Genomic DNA, 19286 nt, shown 5'->3' with positions numbered 1-19286 from the left:
GGTTTCCAGTGCTCCAATAGAAGTGCCATGCTTCAAAGGGAATCATCTTGTAATGACAGACTTTATTTATTTATTTTTAGAGAGAGGGGGAAGGGAGGGAGAAAGACCAGAAGAGCAACATCAATGTGTTGTTGCCTCCCATGAGTCCCCCACAGAGGACCTGGTCTGCAACCCAGGCATGTGCCCCAACTGGGAATCAAACCTGTGACCCTTTGGTTCACAGACCAACACTCAATCCACTGAGCCACACCAGCCAGTGCAAGATCATCCCTTTTTTTCAATATTTCTAGCTCATACTTGTGTTTCTTCACACCCAGTATTATCTTTAAGTAAGAATTAATGAGTTAGTGCCCTTTGGAGTCCTGATGTTGAACATCTAAATCAATGGTTGCCAGAGGGGAGGGATGTAGGGATGTTGGAGTGCTGGGTGAAAAAAGTGAAGGGATTAAGAAGCACAAATTATAGAATAGTTACAGGGATGTAGAGTACAGCAAAGGGAATATAGTCAATAATATTGTAATATCTATGCATGGATCTAGGTGGGTACTTGAAATATTGGGGGATCACTATGTAAATTATGTGATTGTCTAACCACTATGCTGTAATACAGAATAGTGACAAAAGTAAACTATAATCAAAAAATGTTTTAATGAAAAATCATCTAGATCAAAGAGCAGATATAACTTACTGTTGGGGTATGGAAAAGGCTGCAGAACTTAGGATACCAGTCTCTACCATCTCAAGAGCTTGTTTTATTTCCAGCTTCTTGTACAAAGAAACAATGCTTGATTTTGGCAGGTTCTTTCGGATTAGGATTTTCCGTAAATATCTATGATCAAACTTCTTAAACCTAAAAATGAAAACCAATATTTGGGAAATGTTTAATCTCTATGTGATATGTAACTATGTCCTTTTCTTAAAACAAATTACTACTTAACTTTAGTCTGAGAAACACCAGGACAGTGTCTGGAATTCATAGCTGTTGAACATTTTTTTAAATCATGGAATTAATATTTTTTAAATAAAGAAAGAATGGCTTATTGGCCTGAATATAATGAAAATCAATTACACAAAAGGAAAAGACAAGCTGCAATCAGGACAAAAAATGTCATAAGTAGGGAGCAGGGAAGGCCCAGCCTAGATCATTTCCAATTGTAAGAGAAGAAATGAGGGGGTTGAGGCTTTTGAACAGGGGTTTCATTCTAATAGCTCCTAACAGTGGCAGATACACTTACAGTGATACTGGCTTATCAAAACAAAACCAGGAAGTTTAAATGGCCCTGTGGTTACAGTATTTCCCCTCTCTATGCTGCAGATAATTTTCTGTTTTGCCAATTAAGGGGTGGTTGCAAGAATCCTTGCAAGAGTCTAAATGATGGAGAATCTGAATAGGCTAGATGCAGATGGCCTCTGATTATTGTAGTGAACCTCTCACTGACCCATTAGACTGAGCTGTGTGGATATGTTGATGCCTTAGAAGTTGGCCATTTGTTTGGGTAGAAATTTTCAACACTTCCAATCATTTTATATTCAAGAAGTAATTTGTTTGCCTAATTTACTTGTTGCCATTCCCCTTGCCCTTCTTGCCATGCGGCTTCCCCTGATATACCATTGGGTTATTTTCTCCATGCTCACCATGTTCTGATGGATACAGGCTTCCCCCTTTAGCTTTCCTAAGGACTTCCTCTGAGTCTCCTCCACCCTTCCTCTTCCTTACATGCTCAATAGAAATGGAGGCTTCTCAGAATCTTCTCCTCAGCCAGTGACTTCACCCATTCCCATGGCTTTGGTTACCAAACGCTCCCTGAAAACCACAACCTTAATCTCCACCTCAATCTTATATTAGATTATGAAACATAATCTATTGTTTAACTCTAAACATTTGTCTACTGTGTAGAAATATAACCACGATATTATAATCTCCCTAGACTCCTTACCTGGAAATCTGAGAGTCATTCTTATTTTCCACTGCCTTCTATTATTTTTATGTTTAAAGCTTTATTAAAGTGCATGATTCAGTAATTTTTTAAATATATATTTTATTGATTATTCTATTACAGTTGTTCCATTTTTCCCCTTTTATTACCCATTGCCCTGTACCTCCCCTCCCACCAGCATTCCCCCACCTTACTTCATGCCCATGGGTCATGCATATAAGTTTTTTGGCTTTTCCATTTCCCATACTTTTCTTAACCTCCCCCTGTCTGTTTTGTACCTACCATTTATGCTTCTTATTTCCTGTACCATTTCCCCCATTCTCCTTCTTCCTTCTCCATCTTGATAACCCTCCACTGATCTCCATCTCTGCAAATCTGTTCCTGTTCTAATTGTTTGCTTAGTTCATTTTTGTTTCTGTATTTTTTTAGGTTCAATTCTTGATAGTTGTGAGTTTGTTGTCATTTTATTGTTCATACTTTTGATCTTATTCTCTTCTTAGATAAGTCCCTTTAACATTTCATATAATAAGGGATTGGTGATGATAAACTCCTTTAACTTGACCTTATCTGGGAAGCACTTTATCTGTGCTTCTATTCCAAATGAAAGAATAGAATAATCTTTCCTGGATAGAGTAGTCTTGGATACAGGTCCTTGCCTTTCATGACTTCAAATACTTCTTTCCAGCCCCTTCTTGCCTGCAAGGTTTCTTTTGAGAAATCTGCTGATAGTCTTATGGGAACTCTGTTGTAGGTAACTGCCTCATTTTCTCTTGCTGCTTTTAAGATTCTCACCTTATCTTTGATCTTGGATAATGTAATTATAATGTGCCTTGGTGTGTACTTCCCTGGGTCCAAAGTTTTGGGGACTCTCTAAGTGCCCTGGACTTCCTGGAAGCCTATTTATTTTGCCAGATTAGGGAAGTTTTCTTTCATTATTTTTTCAGATAAATTTTCAATTTCTTGCTCTTTCTCTTCTCTTTCTGGCACCCTTATGATTTGGATGTTGGAACGTTTAAAGTTGTCCCAGAGGTTCCTAAGCCTCTCCTCATTTTTTTGAATTCTGTTTCTTCATTCTGTTCCAACTGAATACTTATTTCTTCCTTTTGGTCCAAACCATTGAGTTGAGTCCTAGTTTCCTTCTCATCGCTGTTGGTTCCCTGTGCATTTTCCTTTATTTCACTTTGCATGGCCTTCACTTCTTCCTCTATTTTGTAACCATACTCAACCAATTCTGTGAGCATCCTGATTACCAGTGTTTTGAACTGTGCACCTGATAGGTTGGCTATCTCTTTGTCATTTAGTTGTATTTTTTTTTCTGGAGCTTTGATGTGTTCTTTCATTTTGGCCACATTTTTTTTTGTCTTGGTGCATCTACTATGTAATAAGGGGTGAAGCCTTAGGTATTCACCAGGGCAGGGCAACCCATGTAGCTGCGTTGTGGCACTATATGTGGGGGAGGGGTCCAAGAGGGAACAATGCCACTTGCTCTGCTCTTGGTAGGCTTTCAGTCACTTCCTCTGCTATCCACAAGGTGGGTGGCTTTTTGTATTAGTCTAAGACCCTATGGGTCTCTCCAATGATCTCTCCTGTGAAGCTGGGAGTGGCTCTCACTGCCACAACCCCCACAGGTTTTTTCAGTCAGAGGTTTTGAGACTTTATTTCCCCATACTGAAACCCTGGTCAAGGTCTGTTTCACTTCCCAGTAGTTCCTAATGGTTTATCCACATGCAAGTGTTTGAACACCTGCTCCACCAGCTGCTGCCTCTCCTAGTCCTCTAGCTGCTACCTTGCTACAGGTCCTCTCAACCCCAGCTGCCCATTTCTACCAGTATGGGTGAATGTTTCTTGTTTAACTCTTTGTTGTTGGACTTCCATACAGTTCGATTTTCTGGCAGTTCTGGTTATTTTTTATTTTTAAATTTCTTGTCCTTTTTAGGCTGTGTGAAGAGGCAAAGTGTATCCACCTATGCCTCCATCCTGGCCAGAAGTTTTCCACTTGCTTCTTGTATGGAATGGCTCCCAGACCCTTTATCTTCCCAGTCATCTTTCTCTAGATTTTTTCTAGTTTTATGTGCAGCTTCCAATGTAACATTTTGAGGTTCCCCATGCCATAAATATCCTTCCTGAATAGTGGAACCCTCAGTTTCCTTACTTGTCTCTCACTTGGTAGTGGCTCCATTGCCCACACACATCTTCAATTCCAGCCTTCAGGTGATCCAGCAGCTAGCAAGCAAACACAAGAAAATGATTGCTGGTGAAACATTAATGATAAAAGACATACAAGGAAATCTGATACACTTTGGAAAACAAAGGAGTCCATTATTCCCTGGAGCATATCCCCTTTTCTAACACTCTGTTCATATAACTAAAAAGTTATAATTATTTTCATAGTAATTTCACTTCATTTCATGATTCAATGACTGTATAAAAAAGTTCCTTAATAAGGCTCATAACTTTCAATGAATACAGGGTACCTGCCATTTCCTTTGAATATTATATTTCTAGAACTATCTAGGAAATATCTCATTACTGAAATCACGTGGATATAAAGCCTATTAACTAACTTACTATTAATTTCATTGCAAAAAAAGAGAAAATGCCAGTATCCAATTCATACAGTTTCTAAAAATATAATCTATAGATGTTCTATTATAATAACATATAACAACAAAATTTAGCTATATGCCTAATTTTTTTGACATTTTTTCATGATCCAGGCCAAATGTAGTATATTTGACTTATCCAAATTTTTTATAAGAGCTTAGAAAAAGGCACAATCCCATCAAAATTTATGAATTAGTATTCATACAATTTAAATTTATGATACTAAAGTTTATACTAGCTCCTCAATTTTTTGAAAAATATATAAAATACTAAATTTCTGAAGTAACTGGTATGCATTTTACCAATAATTATAACTTTTTTTAAAAAATAAGAAAGAAGTAAATAACCAATTTTTATTGTCTTAGATATATAATTTTTTATTTCTGAAAATAATGAGCAGAGGTTATAGAGACAAATTTTTTTAGTTAGGTTAAACATTACTTTTTTTAAAGCACTTACTCCCTGTCCTCATATATTGAATATTTACAAATGACTTTGAACAATTTTGGTATGGTGGCATAAAAAGCATCCCAAGAGTATCTAGTTCCGGTGATCAAGGGGACTGCACCACTGACTCTGACAGGCTTCCCACCATAGAATTTCACACCACAAAGTCAGAAAGTCAAAACAGATCAATTTAAGAAGCAGAAACAAAACAAGAAGAGTCTCACAAATACTGGGAAGACAAAGAAACAACTCTCAATTGAAAGGAAAGGAGGAATCCTCAGAAATAATGCTAAATGAAATACAGGCAAGTCAACTATCAGATACTGAGTTCAAAAAAAATGGTTATAAGGAAGCTCAATAAGCTCCCTGAAAATTACCAAAAACAACAGGGAAACTGGGAGTAACTTACTGAAAACTATAACAGTATAAAAAAGGACATAGAAACAATCAACATGAGCCAAGAAGAAATGAAGAATACAATTTCTGAATTGAACAACACAGTAGAAGGAATCAAAAGAAGGCTAGATGTAGCAGAAGATTCAATCAGTGAGCTGGAGGACAAGGTAGAAAAAAATTTCCAAAAAGAGCAAGAAAAGGAAAAAATAATCAAAAAGAATGAGGAGAGGTTCAGGGAAATGCAGGACAATGTGAAACAGAATAATATCCATATAACAGGGATACCAGAAGAAGAAGAGGAGCAAGGAAGAGAAAACCTCTTTGAAAAATTAATGACGGAAAACTGCCCGAATTTGATGAGAGAAAAAGCTGCACAAGACAAGGAAGCACAGTGGGTCCCAATTACAAGTGACCCAAAAAGGCCCACTCCAAGACATATCATAATTAAAATGGCAAAATTCAAAGACAAAGAGAGGATCTTAAAGGCAGCAAGGGAGAAACAGGAAGTTACATACAAGGGAGCCCCAATAAGGCTAACAGCTGACCTCTCAACAGAAACATTACAAGCCAGAAGGGAATGGCAAGAAATATTATAAGTAATGAAAAACAAAGGCCTGCAAACAAGACTACTCTACCCAGTAAGGCTCTCAATTAAAATGGAAGGTGAAATAAGGAGATTCCCAGACAAAAGAAGGCTAAAAGAATACAACTCCACCAAACCAGCATTGCAAGATATGCTAAAGGGACTACTTTAAGAGGAAGAAAAACAGTGAGAGAGAGGAACACAGGTACAAAGTGAGTAAAATGGCAGTAAATAAGTATATATCAATAACGCTCTTAATATAAATGGATTAAATGCTCCAATGAAAAGACATAGTGTAGTTGAATGGATATGAAAACATGACCCAACATACGCTACATACAAGAGACCCACCTCAGAACAAAAGACATCTACAGACTAAAAGTGAAGGGTTGGAAGAAAAATATGCCAAGCAAACAGACAGGGGAAAAAAAAGCTTGGGTAACAATACATTTTTAAACATATTTTGATTATGTTATTATAGTTGTCCCATTTCCACCCCTTTATTCCCTTTCAACCTGCACACCACCTCCCACCTGCATTCCCCGACTTTACTTCATGTCCATGGGTCATTCATATAAGTTCTTTGACTTCTACATTTCTTATACTATTCTTAACCACTCTCTGTCTATTTTCTACCTACCATTTATACTACTTATTCTCTGTATCTTTCCCCCCTGTCTTCCCCTCTCACTCACCCAATGATAACCCTCCATGTGATCTCCATTTATCTGATTCTGTTAGTGTTCTAGTTGTTTGCTTAGTTTGCTTTCATTTTTGTTTTTGTTTTTAGGTTCAGTTGTTAATAGCTGGGAGTTTGTTATCATTTTACTGTTCATATTTTTGATAATCTTCTTTTTCTTAGATAAGTCCCTTTAACATTTCATATAATAAGGGCTGGATGATGATGAACTCCTTTAACTTGAACTTATCTGGGAAGCACTTTATCTGCCCTTCCTTTCTAAATGATAGCTTTGCTGGACAGAGCAACCTTGGATGTAGGTCCTTGCCTTTCATGACTTGGAATACTTCTTTCTAGCCCCTTCTTGCCTGCAAGGTTTCTTTTGAGAAATCAGCTGACAGCCTTATGGGTACTCCTTTGTAGGTAACTGTCTCCTTTTCTCTTGCTGCTTTTAAGATTCTCTCCTTATCTTTAATCTTAGCTAATGTAATTATGATGTGCCTTGGTGTGTTCCTCCTTGGGTCCAACTTCTTTGGGATTCTTTGAGCTTCCTGGACTTTCTGGAAGTATATTTCCGTTGCCAGATTGGGGGAGTTCTCCTTCATTATTTGTTCAAATAAAATTTTAATTTCTCGCTCTTCCTCTTCTCCTTCTGGCACCCTCATGATTCAGATGTTGGAACATTTAAAGATATCCTAGAGGTTCCTAACCCTCTCCTCATTTTTCCGAATTCTTGTTTCTTCATTCTATTCTAGTTGAATGTATCTTTCTTCCTTCTGGTCCACACCATTGTTTTGAGTCCCAGTTTCCTTCCTGTCACTGTTGATTCCCTGTACATTTTCCTTTATTTCACTTAGCATAGCCTTCATTTTATCCTCTAATTTGTGACAATATTCAACCAATTCTGTGAGCATCCTGATTATCAGTGTTTTGAACTGTGCATCTGATAGGTTGGCTATCTCTTCATTGCTTAGTTGTATTTTTTCTGGATCTTTGATCTGTTTTTTCATTTGGGCCATTTTTTTTGTCTCAGAGTGCCTGTTACATAGTAAGGGGCAGAGGCTTAGTTGTTCACCAGGGCGGGGCAACCCACACCTCTGTGTTGAGATGCTATATGTTGGGGAAGGATCCACAAGGGAACAATGTGGCTTGCTCTGTTCTCTGCCAGTTTTCAGTCACTTCTCCTGCTACCCACAATCAAATTGGGCCCTTCTGGTGCTGATATCTGTGTGGGTGGATTTGTGTATGTTCTAGTACCTGTGGGCCTCTCCAATGGGCTCTCCTGTGAGGCTGGGAGTTTCTCTTGCTGCCACAACACCCACAGATTTTTTCGGTCAAAGGTTTTGAGGCTTTATTTCTCCACACTGGAACCCTGGGTTGCTTGGTATATCTCACTCCTCAGTTGTTCCTCCCAATTTATCTGTATGCAAATGTGGGACTGCCCAGTCCACAAGCTGCCACCTTAATGTGAGTCCACTCCACCCAGCTGCCAGTCTCTACCCCTCCTACCAGTCTAGATGAATAATTATTCTTTACCTCCTTGGTTGTTGGACTTCCATACTGTTCAATTTTCTGTCAGTTCTGGTTGTTTTAAATTTGTTGTCCTTCTTTTGGTTGAGAGGAGGCACAGTGTGTCTACCTATGCCTCCACCTTGGCCTGAAGTCCAGTAGCAATACTTATATGCAACAAAATAGAAGGACACTTTATAATACTCAAGGGAAGAACCCATCAAGAAGACATAAATATTGTAAACATAAATGCAACCAAAAATATTAGGAAAATCTTGTAGCACTTTATGAAAGGTATAGACAGCAACACACTTATATTTAGGGACTTTAACACACCACTGTCAACAATGGATACATTTTCCAAAGAAAATATCAGCAAGGATATTGTGGAACTGAATGACACATTAAATCAAATGGAATTAATGGATATATAGAGAAAGAACCTTTCATCCCAAAGAAGCAAAATATACATTCTTTTCAAATGCACATGGAATGTATTCAAAGATAGACTACATGAGAGGACACAAAACAAGCTTTAACAAGTTCAAGAAAATTGAAATCATATCAAGCATTTTCTCCAACCACAAAAGATTGGAACTAGAAACCAACCTCAAGGAAAAAAAAACTAAAAAAAACACTCAAATTCATGAGATTGAATAACATGCCGTTTAACAATGAATGGGTTAAAAATGAGATCAAAGAAGAAATTAAAATGTTTCTGAAAATAAATGAAAATGAACACACAACAATCCAAAACTTATGGGACACAGTGAAGGCAGTCTGGAGAGGGAAGTTCATAGCAATACACGCACACTTAAAAAAGATAGAAACATTTCAAATAAACAGCGTAACCCTACATCTACAAGAACTGGAGGAACAACAACAAAACCCAGAGTGAGTAGAAGGAAGGAAATAATCAAGATCAGTATGGAATTAAATGACATAGAGACTAAAAGAACAATTCAAAGGATTAATAAATCCAGGAGCTGGTTTTTGTAAAGATAAACAAAAATTATAGATCTTCAAACAGACTAATCAAGAAAAAAAGATGACCCAAATAAATAAAATCAGAAATGAAAGAGGAGAAATTAGAACTAAACAACAGAAATAAAAAGGATTGTAACAAATTACTATGAACAACTATATGCCAAGAAATTTGAAATCCTAGGTGAAATGGACAAATTTCTAGAAATATAGAAAAAGCCTAAATAGACTAATAACAGTTGGTGAAATTGAAGAAGTAATGAAAAAATTCCCATCACACAAAAGCCCTGAACTGAACAATTTCACAGAAAGATATACAGAATATTTAAGGTGGAGCTAACCCCATCCTTCTCAGACTATTCCAAAAACTCTAAGAAGGAAAACTACCACACTCTTTTTATGTGTCCAGTATCATTCTAATCCCCAAACCAGAGAAGGACACACAAAAAAGAGAGAACTACAGTTCAGTATCGCTGCTGAATGTAGATGCTAAAATCCTCAAAAAAATATTGGCAAACTGCATCCAGCAATACATCAAAAAGATCATACACCAAGATCATATGAAATTCATCCCAGGGATGCAAAGATGTATAATATTTGCAAATCAATAAATGTAATACATCACATAAACAAAAGAACAGGCAAAAATCACATGATCATATCAATAGATGAAGAAAAAGCATTTCATAAGGTATAGCACTCATTTATGATAAAAACACTCAGCAAAGTGGAGTTGAAGGAGCATACCTCAACATAATAATGGCCATAATTCAGAAACCTACAACCAACATCATACTCAATGGGTAAAAACTAAAAGCTTTCCCCTTAAGATCAGGAACAAGACAAGGATGTCCTCTCTCTCCACTTCTATTCAACATAGTATTGGAAGTCCTAGCCACAGCAATCAGAAAAGAAAAAGAAATAAAAGGCATCTAAATTGGAAAGGAGGAAGTAAAACTGTCATTGTTGGCAGATGACATGATAGTGTACATAGAAAACCCTAAAGACTCCACCCAAAAACTACTTGACCTAATAAGTGAATTTGGCAAAGCAGTCAGATAGAAACTCGGTATTGAGAAATCGAAGGCATTTTTGTACACCAACAACGAAATATCAGAAAAAGAAATCAGGAAAAAAATCCCATATGCTATAGCAACACAAAAGGTACCTAGAATAAACCTAACCAAGGAGGTAAAAGACCTGTACTCAGAATACTACACAACTCTGAAGAAAGAAATTAGGGAAGATGCAAATAAATGGAAGCATATACCATGTTCATGGATGAGAAAACTTAATATCATCAAATGTCCATACTACCCAAAGCAATTTATAGGTTCAATGCAATCCCTATCAAAATACCAATGATATATTTCACAGGTAGAAAAAAACATTTTGAAAATTTACATCAAACCATAAATGACCCTGAATAGCTGCTGCAATTTTGAGAAAGAAGAACAAAGTAGGAAGGATCACCATACCTGACTTCAAACTACATTACAAGGCCATGGTAATCAAAACAGTCTGGTACTGGCATAAGAACAGACACATAGATCAATGGAACAGAATACAGAGCCCAGAAATAAACTCACGTCTCTATGGCCAATTAATATATGACAAAGTGGGCAGAAGCATAAAATGGAGTAATAATAGCCTCTTCAACAAATGGTGTCAGAAGATATGGACAGCTACATGCAAACAATGAATCTCAACCACCAACTTACACCATACACAAAAATAAACTTAAGATGGAGTAAAGACTTAAACACAACTCATGATACCATAAAAACCCTAGAGGAGAACATAGGCAGGAAAATCTTAGATATTCCATACAGCAATTTTTTCACCGATATGTCCCCTAGAGTAAGGGACGTAAAGGAAAGAATAAATAAATGGAACCTCATCAAAATACAAAGCTTCTTCATGGCTAAAGAAAACATCAGCAAAATGAATAGGGAGCCAACCATAGAGGAAAATATATTTGCCAATACCTCAGACAAGGATTTGATTTCCAAAATATATAAAGAAATCACACAATTCCACTCCAGGAAGACAAACAAACCAATTAAAAATGGGCAAAGGACCTGAACAGACACTTCTCCAAGAAGAACATACAGAGGACCCATAGACATATGAAACTATTTGTAACATCACTAGCCGTTAGAGACATGCAAAGTAAAACCACAGTGAGATACCACTTCACAGTGGTCAGAATGGCCATTGTAAATGGATCAACAAACAATAAATCCTGGAGAGGTTGTGGAGGAAAGGGAACCCTATTACATTGTTGGTGGGAATGCAGTGTGGTACAGCCACTGGGGAGAACAGTATGGAATTTCCTCAAAGTACTAAAAATGGAAGTACCTTTTGACCCAGCAATTCCACTGCTGGGATTCTACCCTAAGAATCCTGAAACACTAATTCAAAAGAACCCACACACCCCAATGTTCATAGCAGCACAATTTACAATACCCAGGTGCTGGAAACAATCTAGATACCCATCAGTAAATGAGTGTATCAAAAAGCTGTGGTACATTTACACAATGGAATACTACACAGCAGAGAGAAAGAAGGAGCTCCTATCCTTCACAACAGCATGGATGGAACTGGAGAGCATTATGCTAAGTGAAGTAAGTCAGGCAGTGAAAGACAAATACCATATGATCTGACCTATAAGTGGAACCTAATCAACAAAACAACCAAGCAAGCAAAAAGTAACCAGAAACATTGAAATAAAGAACAAATTGACAGTAACTAGAGGTGAGAGAGGAGTGAGATAAAGGGGAAAGAAGGGAAAGGGTCATCAAGGAACATGTATAAAGGACCCATGGACAAAGCCAAAGAGGGGAAGATTGAGGGTTGATTTGGCAGGGTAAAGTGGTAGTGGGAAAATGGAGACAACTCTATTCGAACAACAATAAAAAAATGAAAAAAAAAGATGAAAAAAGTGAGATAAAAGAAAAAGAAAAATTTTGTTTTGGGTGTCCTGGAGTTTACCATATTTTTCAGACTATATGAGGCACTAAACCATAAGACACACCTAGGTTTTAGAGGAGGAAAATAGGAAAAAAAAATTTTAAGCAAAAAGTGTAGTCCTGCTCATGCCTCCTGTGACTCAGCTCCACTGCCACCCCCCACCCCCACCACCAGGTAAGCTACATTCAGACTATAAGACGCACCCCAATTTTCCTCCCAAATTTGGGGGGTGCATCTTATAGTCCAAAAAAATATGGTAATTACTTTATTTTCTATGGGGAACCATTCCAAGCGTGGGAATTGTAGCCCAGCCCCAACTTGGAAAAGCCAGTGGGGATCTGCATCAATTTTCTCAAGTAACTTTGGCCATGAAATTCAGTGCTGACTTTGAATGACTTTCAGCAGTTTCTCCAGCTTTAGAATCATGAATTCCCAGGGATGAAGAAACCTAAAAATTATGAGTCAAACATCCCCTCAAATCTTCAATCTTCTATACTTATGCCAAGTGTTCCCAATCATTACTTGCCCACATCCATTTCGGCTCTGGATGTGCTATAGAAAAAACAAGTCAGAATGTTCTTCATTAACTAAGCTGAAGTCTGTCTCCCTATATCTTCTATACATTAGTTCTCATTCTATTCCCTGGAGCCATAGAGAATGACTTCCCTCAGTATTGTATTGAATGTATTGAACTTAAATAAAACAAACAGGTAGAAACCATGCTCAACTTCATTCTCATCTTTGTCAGACTTGCATATTTTCACTGAAAACTGCTGCTAGATCTCGTCTGTAGAAGTAGCAGAAGCTTTTACCCCTTTCTAATTAAAAGTTCAGAAAGAGCAGAGGATCCCATGTTACATTTGAACTCCGATTTTAGAGCCTAGTAAAAAAACTCTCAATGTTAGTTACAGTCATACTTTCTTGATGTATCAAATTATCTAGGTTAGTTTCCAGTTATTATTCATAGTAATCTAGCTATTGCAGTGAAGGCATTTTTTAGAAATGATTAAAGTTCATAATCAGTTACTTTAAGTAAGGGAGACTATTCTAGATAATTTGGGTGTGCCTGATTTGATCAGTTGAAAGGTTTAAAGAATGGAGCTGATGTCTCCACTTGTGCACAGTGGCTGTAGCTCATGCCTAAGACTCTCAGTCCACCTTTTTAATGACTTAGTCTCTAGATTGTGGACTTGCCTAGCCAGGTCCCTCAACAGGTAAGCCAATTTCTCGCAACAAAGCTCTTAATATATATCTCCTACTGACTCTGCTTTCCTTCTGATAAATACTGCCAGCTTAGACCAAAAGGAAGAGAGAGAAGGCATATAACATAAGGCTTTTAGATCCCCAAAATTGTACAAGCAAGAAAAAAGCTGATCACACTAATGAACTTCAAACATGCCACCTTTTGTGAAAAAGGAAGTATGACTCAGCGCGGGGAGTTTATTACAAAGAAGGTAGTGCAAAGAACCACAGAAGATTGTTCTTAGGCCTTGAAACCAAATAGTTCTCCCAGGTGAACTGAGAAATTTGCTTGGGATAGATGACTTCTTTTTTCCTTCCATTTCCCCCTCCCTCTTAAAAATGGGTTATCTCATGACTGCCTACCAGTACATTTGGGGAACTGATAACTTGTTTCTTGAGTGTCACATGTTCAGAACTGGAGAGGAGTTTTGCCTCAGAATGGATTATCTCAGGGCCTCATCCATGCCTGACTTAGATCACTGAGATGGTAATATTTGGGCCTTGTGAACAGACATGATTTAGATGAGATTTTTTGTCTTTGAGTTGATACTATAATGAGTTGACACTTTTGGGATGTTGGGATAGAGTTAATGTATTTTGAATGTGGAACAGACATGTATCTTTGAGGGGCAGAGGGCAGACTGTGGTAGAGGTAGAATAATGGTCTACAAAGATGTTCATGCCCTAAACTCCAGAACCTGTAAACATGTTAATTTATTTGCAAAGATGAATTAAAATAGCCAATGGACTTAGGGTTGCCAATCAGCTGACTTTCAGATACTTATCTTAAATTATCCACATGGGCCCAATATAATCATACAGGTCTTTAAAATGGAAGAGGAAGGCAGAAGAGAATCAGTATCAAAGTGATGCAGCACAAGAAAGAACTGTCTGGCCACTGTTAGCTATGTGGATGGAAGGTGTCAGGAAGCCAAGGAATGCCAGAAGTTTCCAGAAGCTGGAAGAGGCAAAGAAATAGATTCCTTCTTAAAACCTCCAGAAAGTAATACAGCCAGCCCCACAACATCTTGATTTTAGTCCAGAGAGACATTTTGAAGTTCCGACTTCCAGAAATCTAAGGTAATAACTTGACATTTTTTTAAACCACCAAGTTTGTAGTAACTTCCTACAGCAGCAATAGGGAACTAGTACAGTCATTCTTGGTGGAGCTGGAAAGAGGCTATGTCTAGGGATATAGCCTCATAAAGGAGTCACATAGGTGGTAAATGGGAAACTTTTTATTAATTTATTAATTATGAAAAACAGATAACTTACACGAATGTGAAGCTCTTCATTTATGGATTCTTTTTTATTGGTCTTTTTAACATCCAGGTACCTGACCAGAGGGCCAATTGTGATTCCCTAGATTATAAATAACAAAATAAAGGACTTTGTTGTAGTTAAGATTGTCATTATAGAGAACAAGTCTATTAACAAAATTATTAGAACTTCCAATTTTTATGTCTTTGTTTTGTACTAGCTTTTACTAGATAAATGCTTCAATGTTTACTTTAGTTCTTTTTAATTCTTTTAAATTCTGCAATAAAAATAGGCATTTTGTCTAAATTTTAAACCAGAGTTTCATTTCATCCCTTAAAATAACCCCTCATCAGCTTGCTAAAAGGTAGCTCAAGCTAAAATAAAAATTTGTGCTACTCAGTACTAATTGGAATCTCATTTTTATCAATACACAGTAGAGTAGCTTTAATTCACCTGTTACCCAGGAATATTTTGATTAATATACTTTACTGACTAAAAGCCAACATATTTTAGAGTTTAAAGGATGACCACAAACATGATTTAGAAATATTTGAGAATTTAGTTTGAGTATATTATCTAATTCTTCAAAATAATAAATAGAGGATACAAAAATAGAAAATCATATCTGGAAATCAAATAAAGTGGACTTTTTGTTATTATAGTAATTTAATACATAATTTTTAACTAATCTACTTCTTCCAAATATGAAAGAAATCTACCAACCTGAATAAATACAGTAAAATATATAACTACTAGAGTAGCTGTGATAAACATTTTCTTCCTAGGAAAAAGAGACAGAGGAAGCAAAAATGCAAGTGAAAAACTTCCAGCTCCTCGAACACCACTGTAGAAAACTACACACTGGTCCTTGATGGAGAAGGGGAAAGTCCGAAACTGGTTACTGACATAGAAGAGAGCAAACACGCCTAGAAAAGGGGAGATATGTATTAGAGGACAGGGTCATGAATGAGTAGAGATACAATGCTAGTGAACTCAGGTTGTGCACATGTGCCTTGAAAAGTTGGCACTCGAATTCCATCACACCCATGATCTCCCATCCCAGACAGTAGTGCTTCAGATTGGTAGCTTTCTAGAGTTCCCTGTGTGTGTGTGTATTTAAAGTAATAAAATCTTGATACTTTTTGATATGAGAAATGGCATATATTTTCTAATCTAACTCATAATTTTTGTTCTGCCTTTTAAAACATGGTAAAACAACAATATTGCCTGAAGAGTAAAAACATTTTTATCACTCATGTTCTCATTCAGTGACCAAAGAAGGTGTGTAATTTTCAACATAAAAGGGGCCCCCTTGGGGACTGTGGTCTCTGCAGCATGAACAAATATGGTGTGGTTGATCTGGTTCTTCTTGAGAGCAATGCAAACAACAAAGGATGTTGGCAAGAATTCAAGAGGAGTCCTGCTTGCTGTCAGTAAGTGGAGGGTAAAGGGTGAGAGAGCTTCTTTAAAAGACAAAGATACACTCTACTACACTACTTTTCCATCCCCAACTGGCACACATGACCTACTACCATACTGCAATGATTCCTAGTGGGAAATGTCCCTTCACTAAAACACTGGCCAAACAAAAGTTTTCACTGCAGAATAACAAATCTTTCAGCAGCACCATATGACTTCTAATCACACAGACTTCACAGAAAGCAGCCTTCGATTATAGGCATATTGACAGCACAAAACACAGTTACATTTAAATTTTTTCATTTTGTGTTGTTTGTCCTGGGTCCTCTATATACTTACTAGTCATGTGACCTGACCTTGGGAAAGGCTTTAAATTTTGTCATGCCTGGTTGGTGTGGCTCAGTGGATTGAGTGACGGCCTGTGAACCAAAGGGTCACTGGTTCGATTCCGAGTCAGGTCACAGGCCTAGATTGCTGGCCAGGTCCCCAGCATGGGACATGTGAGAGACAACCACAGGTTGATGTTTCTCTCCTTCTCTTTTTCCCTCCCTTTCCCTCTTTCTAAAAATAAATAAATAAAATCCTTTAAAAAAATTTTGTCATGTACCTTAAGTCCTCATCTGTTTAATAGAGGTAATGATAGTATTTCCATCAGAAGGTCGACATAAGGTTGGCATTAATTTCATAACTACAAATAATTATAAAGCAGGCCCTTATATGTTACATGCCTTTATGAGTGTGAATCACTATTAGCTATAATGAGTCAGGCTAGAATGATAACAGGCTGGAACTGGGAGAACTGGATTCTGACACTGGGCTCTATCTCTCACTGTGATGTGGTCCAGTCAGCCATGCTTTTGGTAACTGTTCCCTTAGGTCCCTCAGCTAGAAGATGATGAAGGTAGGCTGAGGGTCACCAAAGCTCAACGATGTGGAAGGAGCCACAATATTAATCCTTTCCTAGATGGTATCTATTCTTGTTGGCTGGGCTGAAGCTCTGACATTAACTTTACTAACTCTGGATTCCTACAGTGTTAGAACTGAAAAGGATCTTAGAAATTTGTCCACACCCACCATTTTGTGGTTGAGAACAAATATTTTGAGTAGTTAAATATCTATCCAAGGTTGATTAGCTAGTTAGTAATAGTGCCAGGATTTGATGTGAGATTATAAATTTCTATCACAGTTTCTGAAATCTTTTTCCCCCCTGGAGACCCAACAGTCATATTCAGAGTAAGTTTTATGAATATTTTAATATTTCTTCTTATTCTTTCCTAGATCCTAAAACCCATCCTAAATTAATTTGAAATTGATATTCTCAGTAAGTTCTCTGCCATTTTTCCTAAGTTCTCCTTCAGTAACTGCCTTGCCAATATTGATCAAAGTAATTTAAAATGCCTCAAATATTAGTCAAATCAATTAAAAATTAACTGTTTCTAGTAAAAAGGCAACATATATTGTAGTTCAGTACTTAATGTTTTCTTCTAGCTCTAGAAACATAAAATAAGATAAATCATAATGCCTTAGTCAAGACATCTCAGTTTTTAAATTAGGCATATTTTATAGGGGTGATACCAGTTACATTACAAAGTCGGCTTTACTAATTAATGCTAAGCACTTCTTAAAAATAAAGACTCACTTGCTGGTCCTTGATTTCTATACATAACATTCAACCTTCAACTGAAACCACCTATATTATTCAAGAAAATGTTTTCTAAAGTACTTGCCTTATATAGAGTACAGTTTGTGATATCTCACTTTTCCTGTAACAAAAGTGTAATGCCCAAAGTTTATAACCTATATCTGATTTCAGGTGCAAAAGGGTACAAGCTAGCACCAGAAGTGAAGAGCAAGGGAGAAAATCAGTCATCTTTAAATGTGTAGATGTGAAAGTTCTCTCTTCAATTAAAAAATAACACTTTCTCAGGATTAGAACCTGACTGGCCACTAATGATTTTGAACTGACTGAAAGATTCAAGAGAACATTCCTCTTCACTAGAAGGTGCCCATACTCCCCTAACCAGTAAAACCAGCTATTATAACCTCACTGCTTATGCTTGTACACAGCAGGAGGGAGTAAGACAAAATTTAAAAAGCCACAGGCAGGAACTCTTGGGGGCCCTGCTGTCCTTACTGATGGCTCTCCAGATCTGGCAAAAGGCCAGGGTGAAGCAGACAAAGGCCCAGTTCCACTCATGGTTCTTCCCAACAGTGGATACGCCCATGAAGATGAAGATCAGGGTCTCACTGACACTGCTCAGCATCTTCATGAAATACTTGATAGTCGTGTAGGATTTCTGGGACACGTTTTCCTCTACATACTTTTTCATTGTCACTGCACAGGCCGTGATTCTGCAAAAGAAGCTGAGTCTCAGAGAGAAGCGTATGATTTTGCCACTCCCACAAAAGCCGCCCTACTGGTGATGCCACAGGTACATTTTTATCCAGAGAGAACATTTCCACCCACTCTCTGGCTGCAGCTTTCCTACAGATTTTCTTTCTTCCTCTTCTCCCTCCCCAAGGGGTTTGTGCAAGGTGAGTGAGTGTGGTGGGGAAGTTGAGTATGATGGGGAAGGAGGGTACTAAAGCTTTCCCACAGCAAAACAACAGGCAGTTCATGCACAAATTGGTAGCTCAGCTGTTTCTATCTTGCCCTCCCTCATCAAGAGTTTTGTTGATCTTCCTCTTACTCTCTACATCACTCTGCCTTTTAAACAAAAATAAATCCATTGTAGTACCTGGGAGTAATTCAGCAAGGTCCCTCATTTTCCTTGCCTGAGCAATATTTCTTACAATAATTTAGTAAGCAATTTTTCATTTAAAATATTTCTGATCTAGACCCACTTAGGAAGTAGGTGGGTAGAGAAAGAACTTTGCCTTTTCTTAGTAGCTTTGATCATTTTTAAGGTGGAAAAAATAATGTGTCTAGATTTTACACTATTATAATTAATTAAAATAGTTACCACTGTACAATAAAATTAACTATTTCTACCTGAGTAGCTGAGTGTGAGAATAATGTCAGAGAAAATAACATAACCTGATATAATAAGCCAAGTGAGAAACCTCATTTCAAGATCTATACAAGAATAAACACTTAAAACTATTTTAATTAAGAAAAAAAGAAACCTGGATTTCTAGTCTTATCCCGTCTATCTAGTTTCATTCTACCTGCAGGGTGCTGGGCTGCAATGGGGTCTGAAGGAAACAGCAGAGGCAGGCCTTCATGGCATGCTTCTCCTAAACTTCAGAATAA

At 37.3% G+C, this 19286-nt stretch overlaps 1 protein-coding gene across 4 annotated transcripts in view; it reads right to left on the bottom strand.

Annotated features, from left to right (window-relative positions):
- Window positions 1-19286, bottom strand: part of SLC9A4 (solute carrier family 9 member A4) — an 88784-nt gene that overhangs the window by 37022 nt on the left and 32476 nt on the right. For all 4 annotated transcript variants that reach the window (XR_006657019.3, XM_053924294.2, XM_045204761.3 and 1 more), the window contains exons 4-8: window positions 18168-18385; window positions 15338-15540; window positions 14630-14716; window positions 4090-4160; window positions 689-850 (exon numbers count right to left, since the gene is read on the bottom strand). Coding sequence is in view for 3 of the 4 variants with exons in the window: in XM_053924294.2 (XP_053780269.1) it covers window positions 689-850; window positions 4090-4160; window positions 14630-14716; window positions 15338-15540; window positions 18168-18385 (741 nt within the window). In the remaining variant the exon portion in view is untranslated. The remainder of the gene's footprint in view (window positions 1-688; window positions 851-4089; window positions 4161-14629; window positions 14717-15337; window positions 15541-18167; window positions 18386-19286) is intronic.

Source organism: Desmodus rotundus, chromosome 5 (assembly GCF_022682495.2).
Source record: "Desmodus rotundus isolate HL8 chromosome 5, HLdesRot8A.1, whole genome shotgun sequence".
NCBI classification, from domain to species: Eukaryota; Metazoa; Chordata; class Mammalia; order Chiroptera; family Phyllostomidae; genus Desmodus; species Desmodus rotundus.
This window is presented reverse-complemented; position numbering and strand designations above follow the sequence as displayed.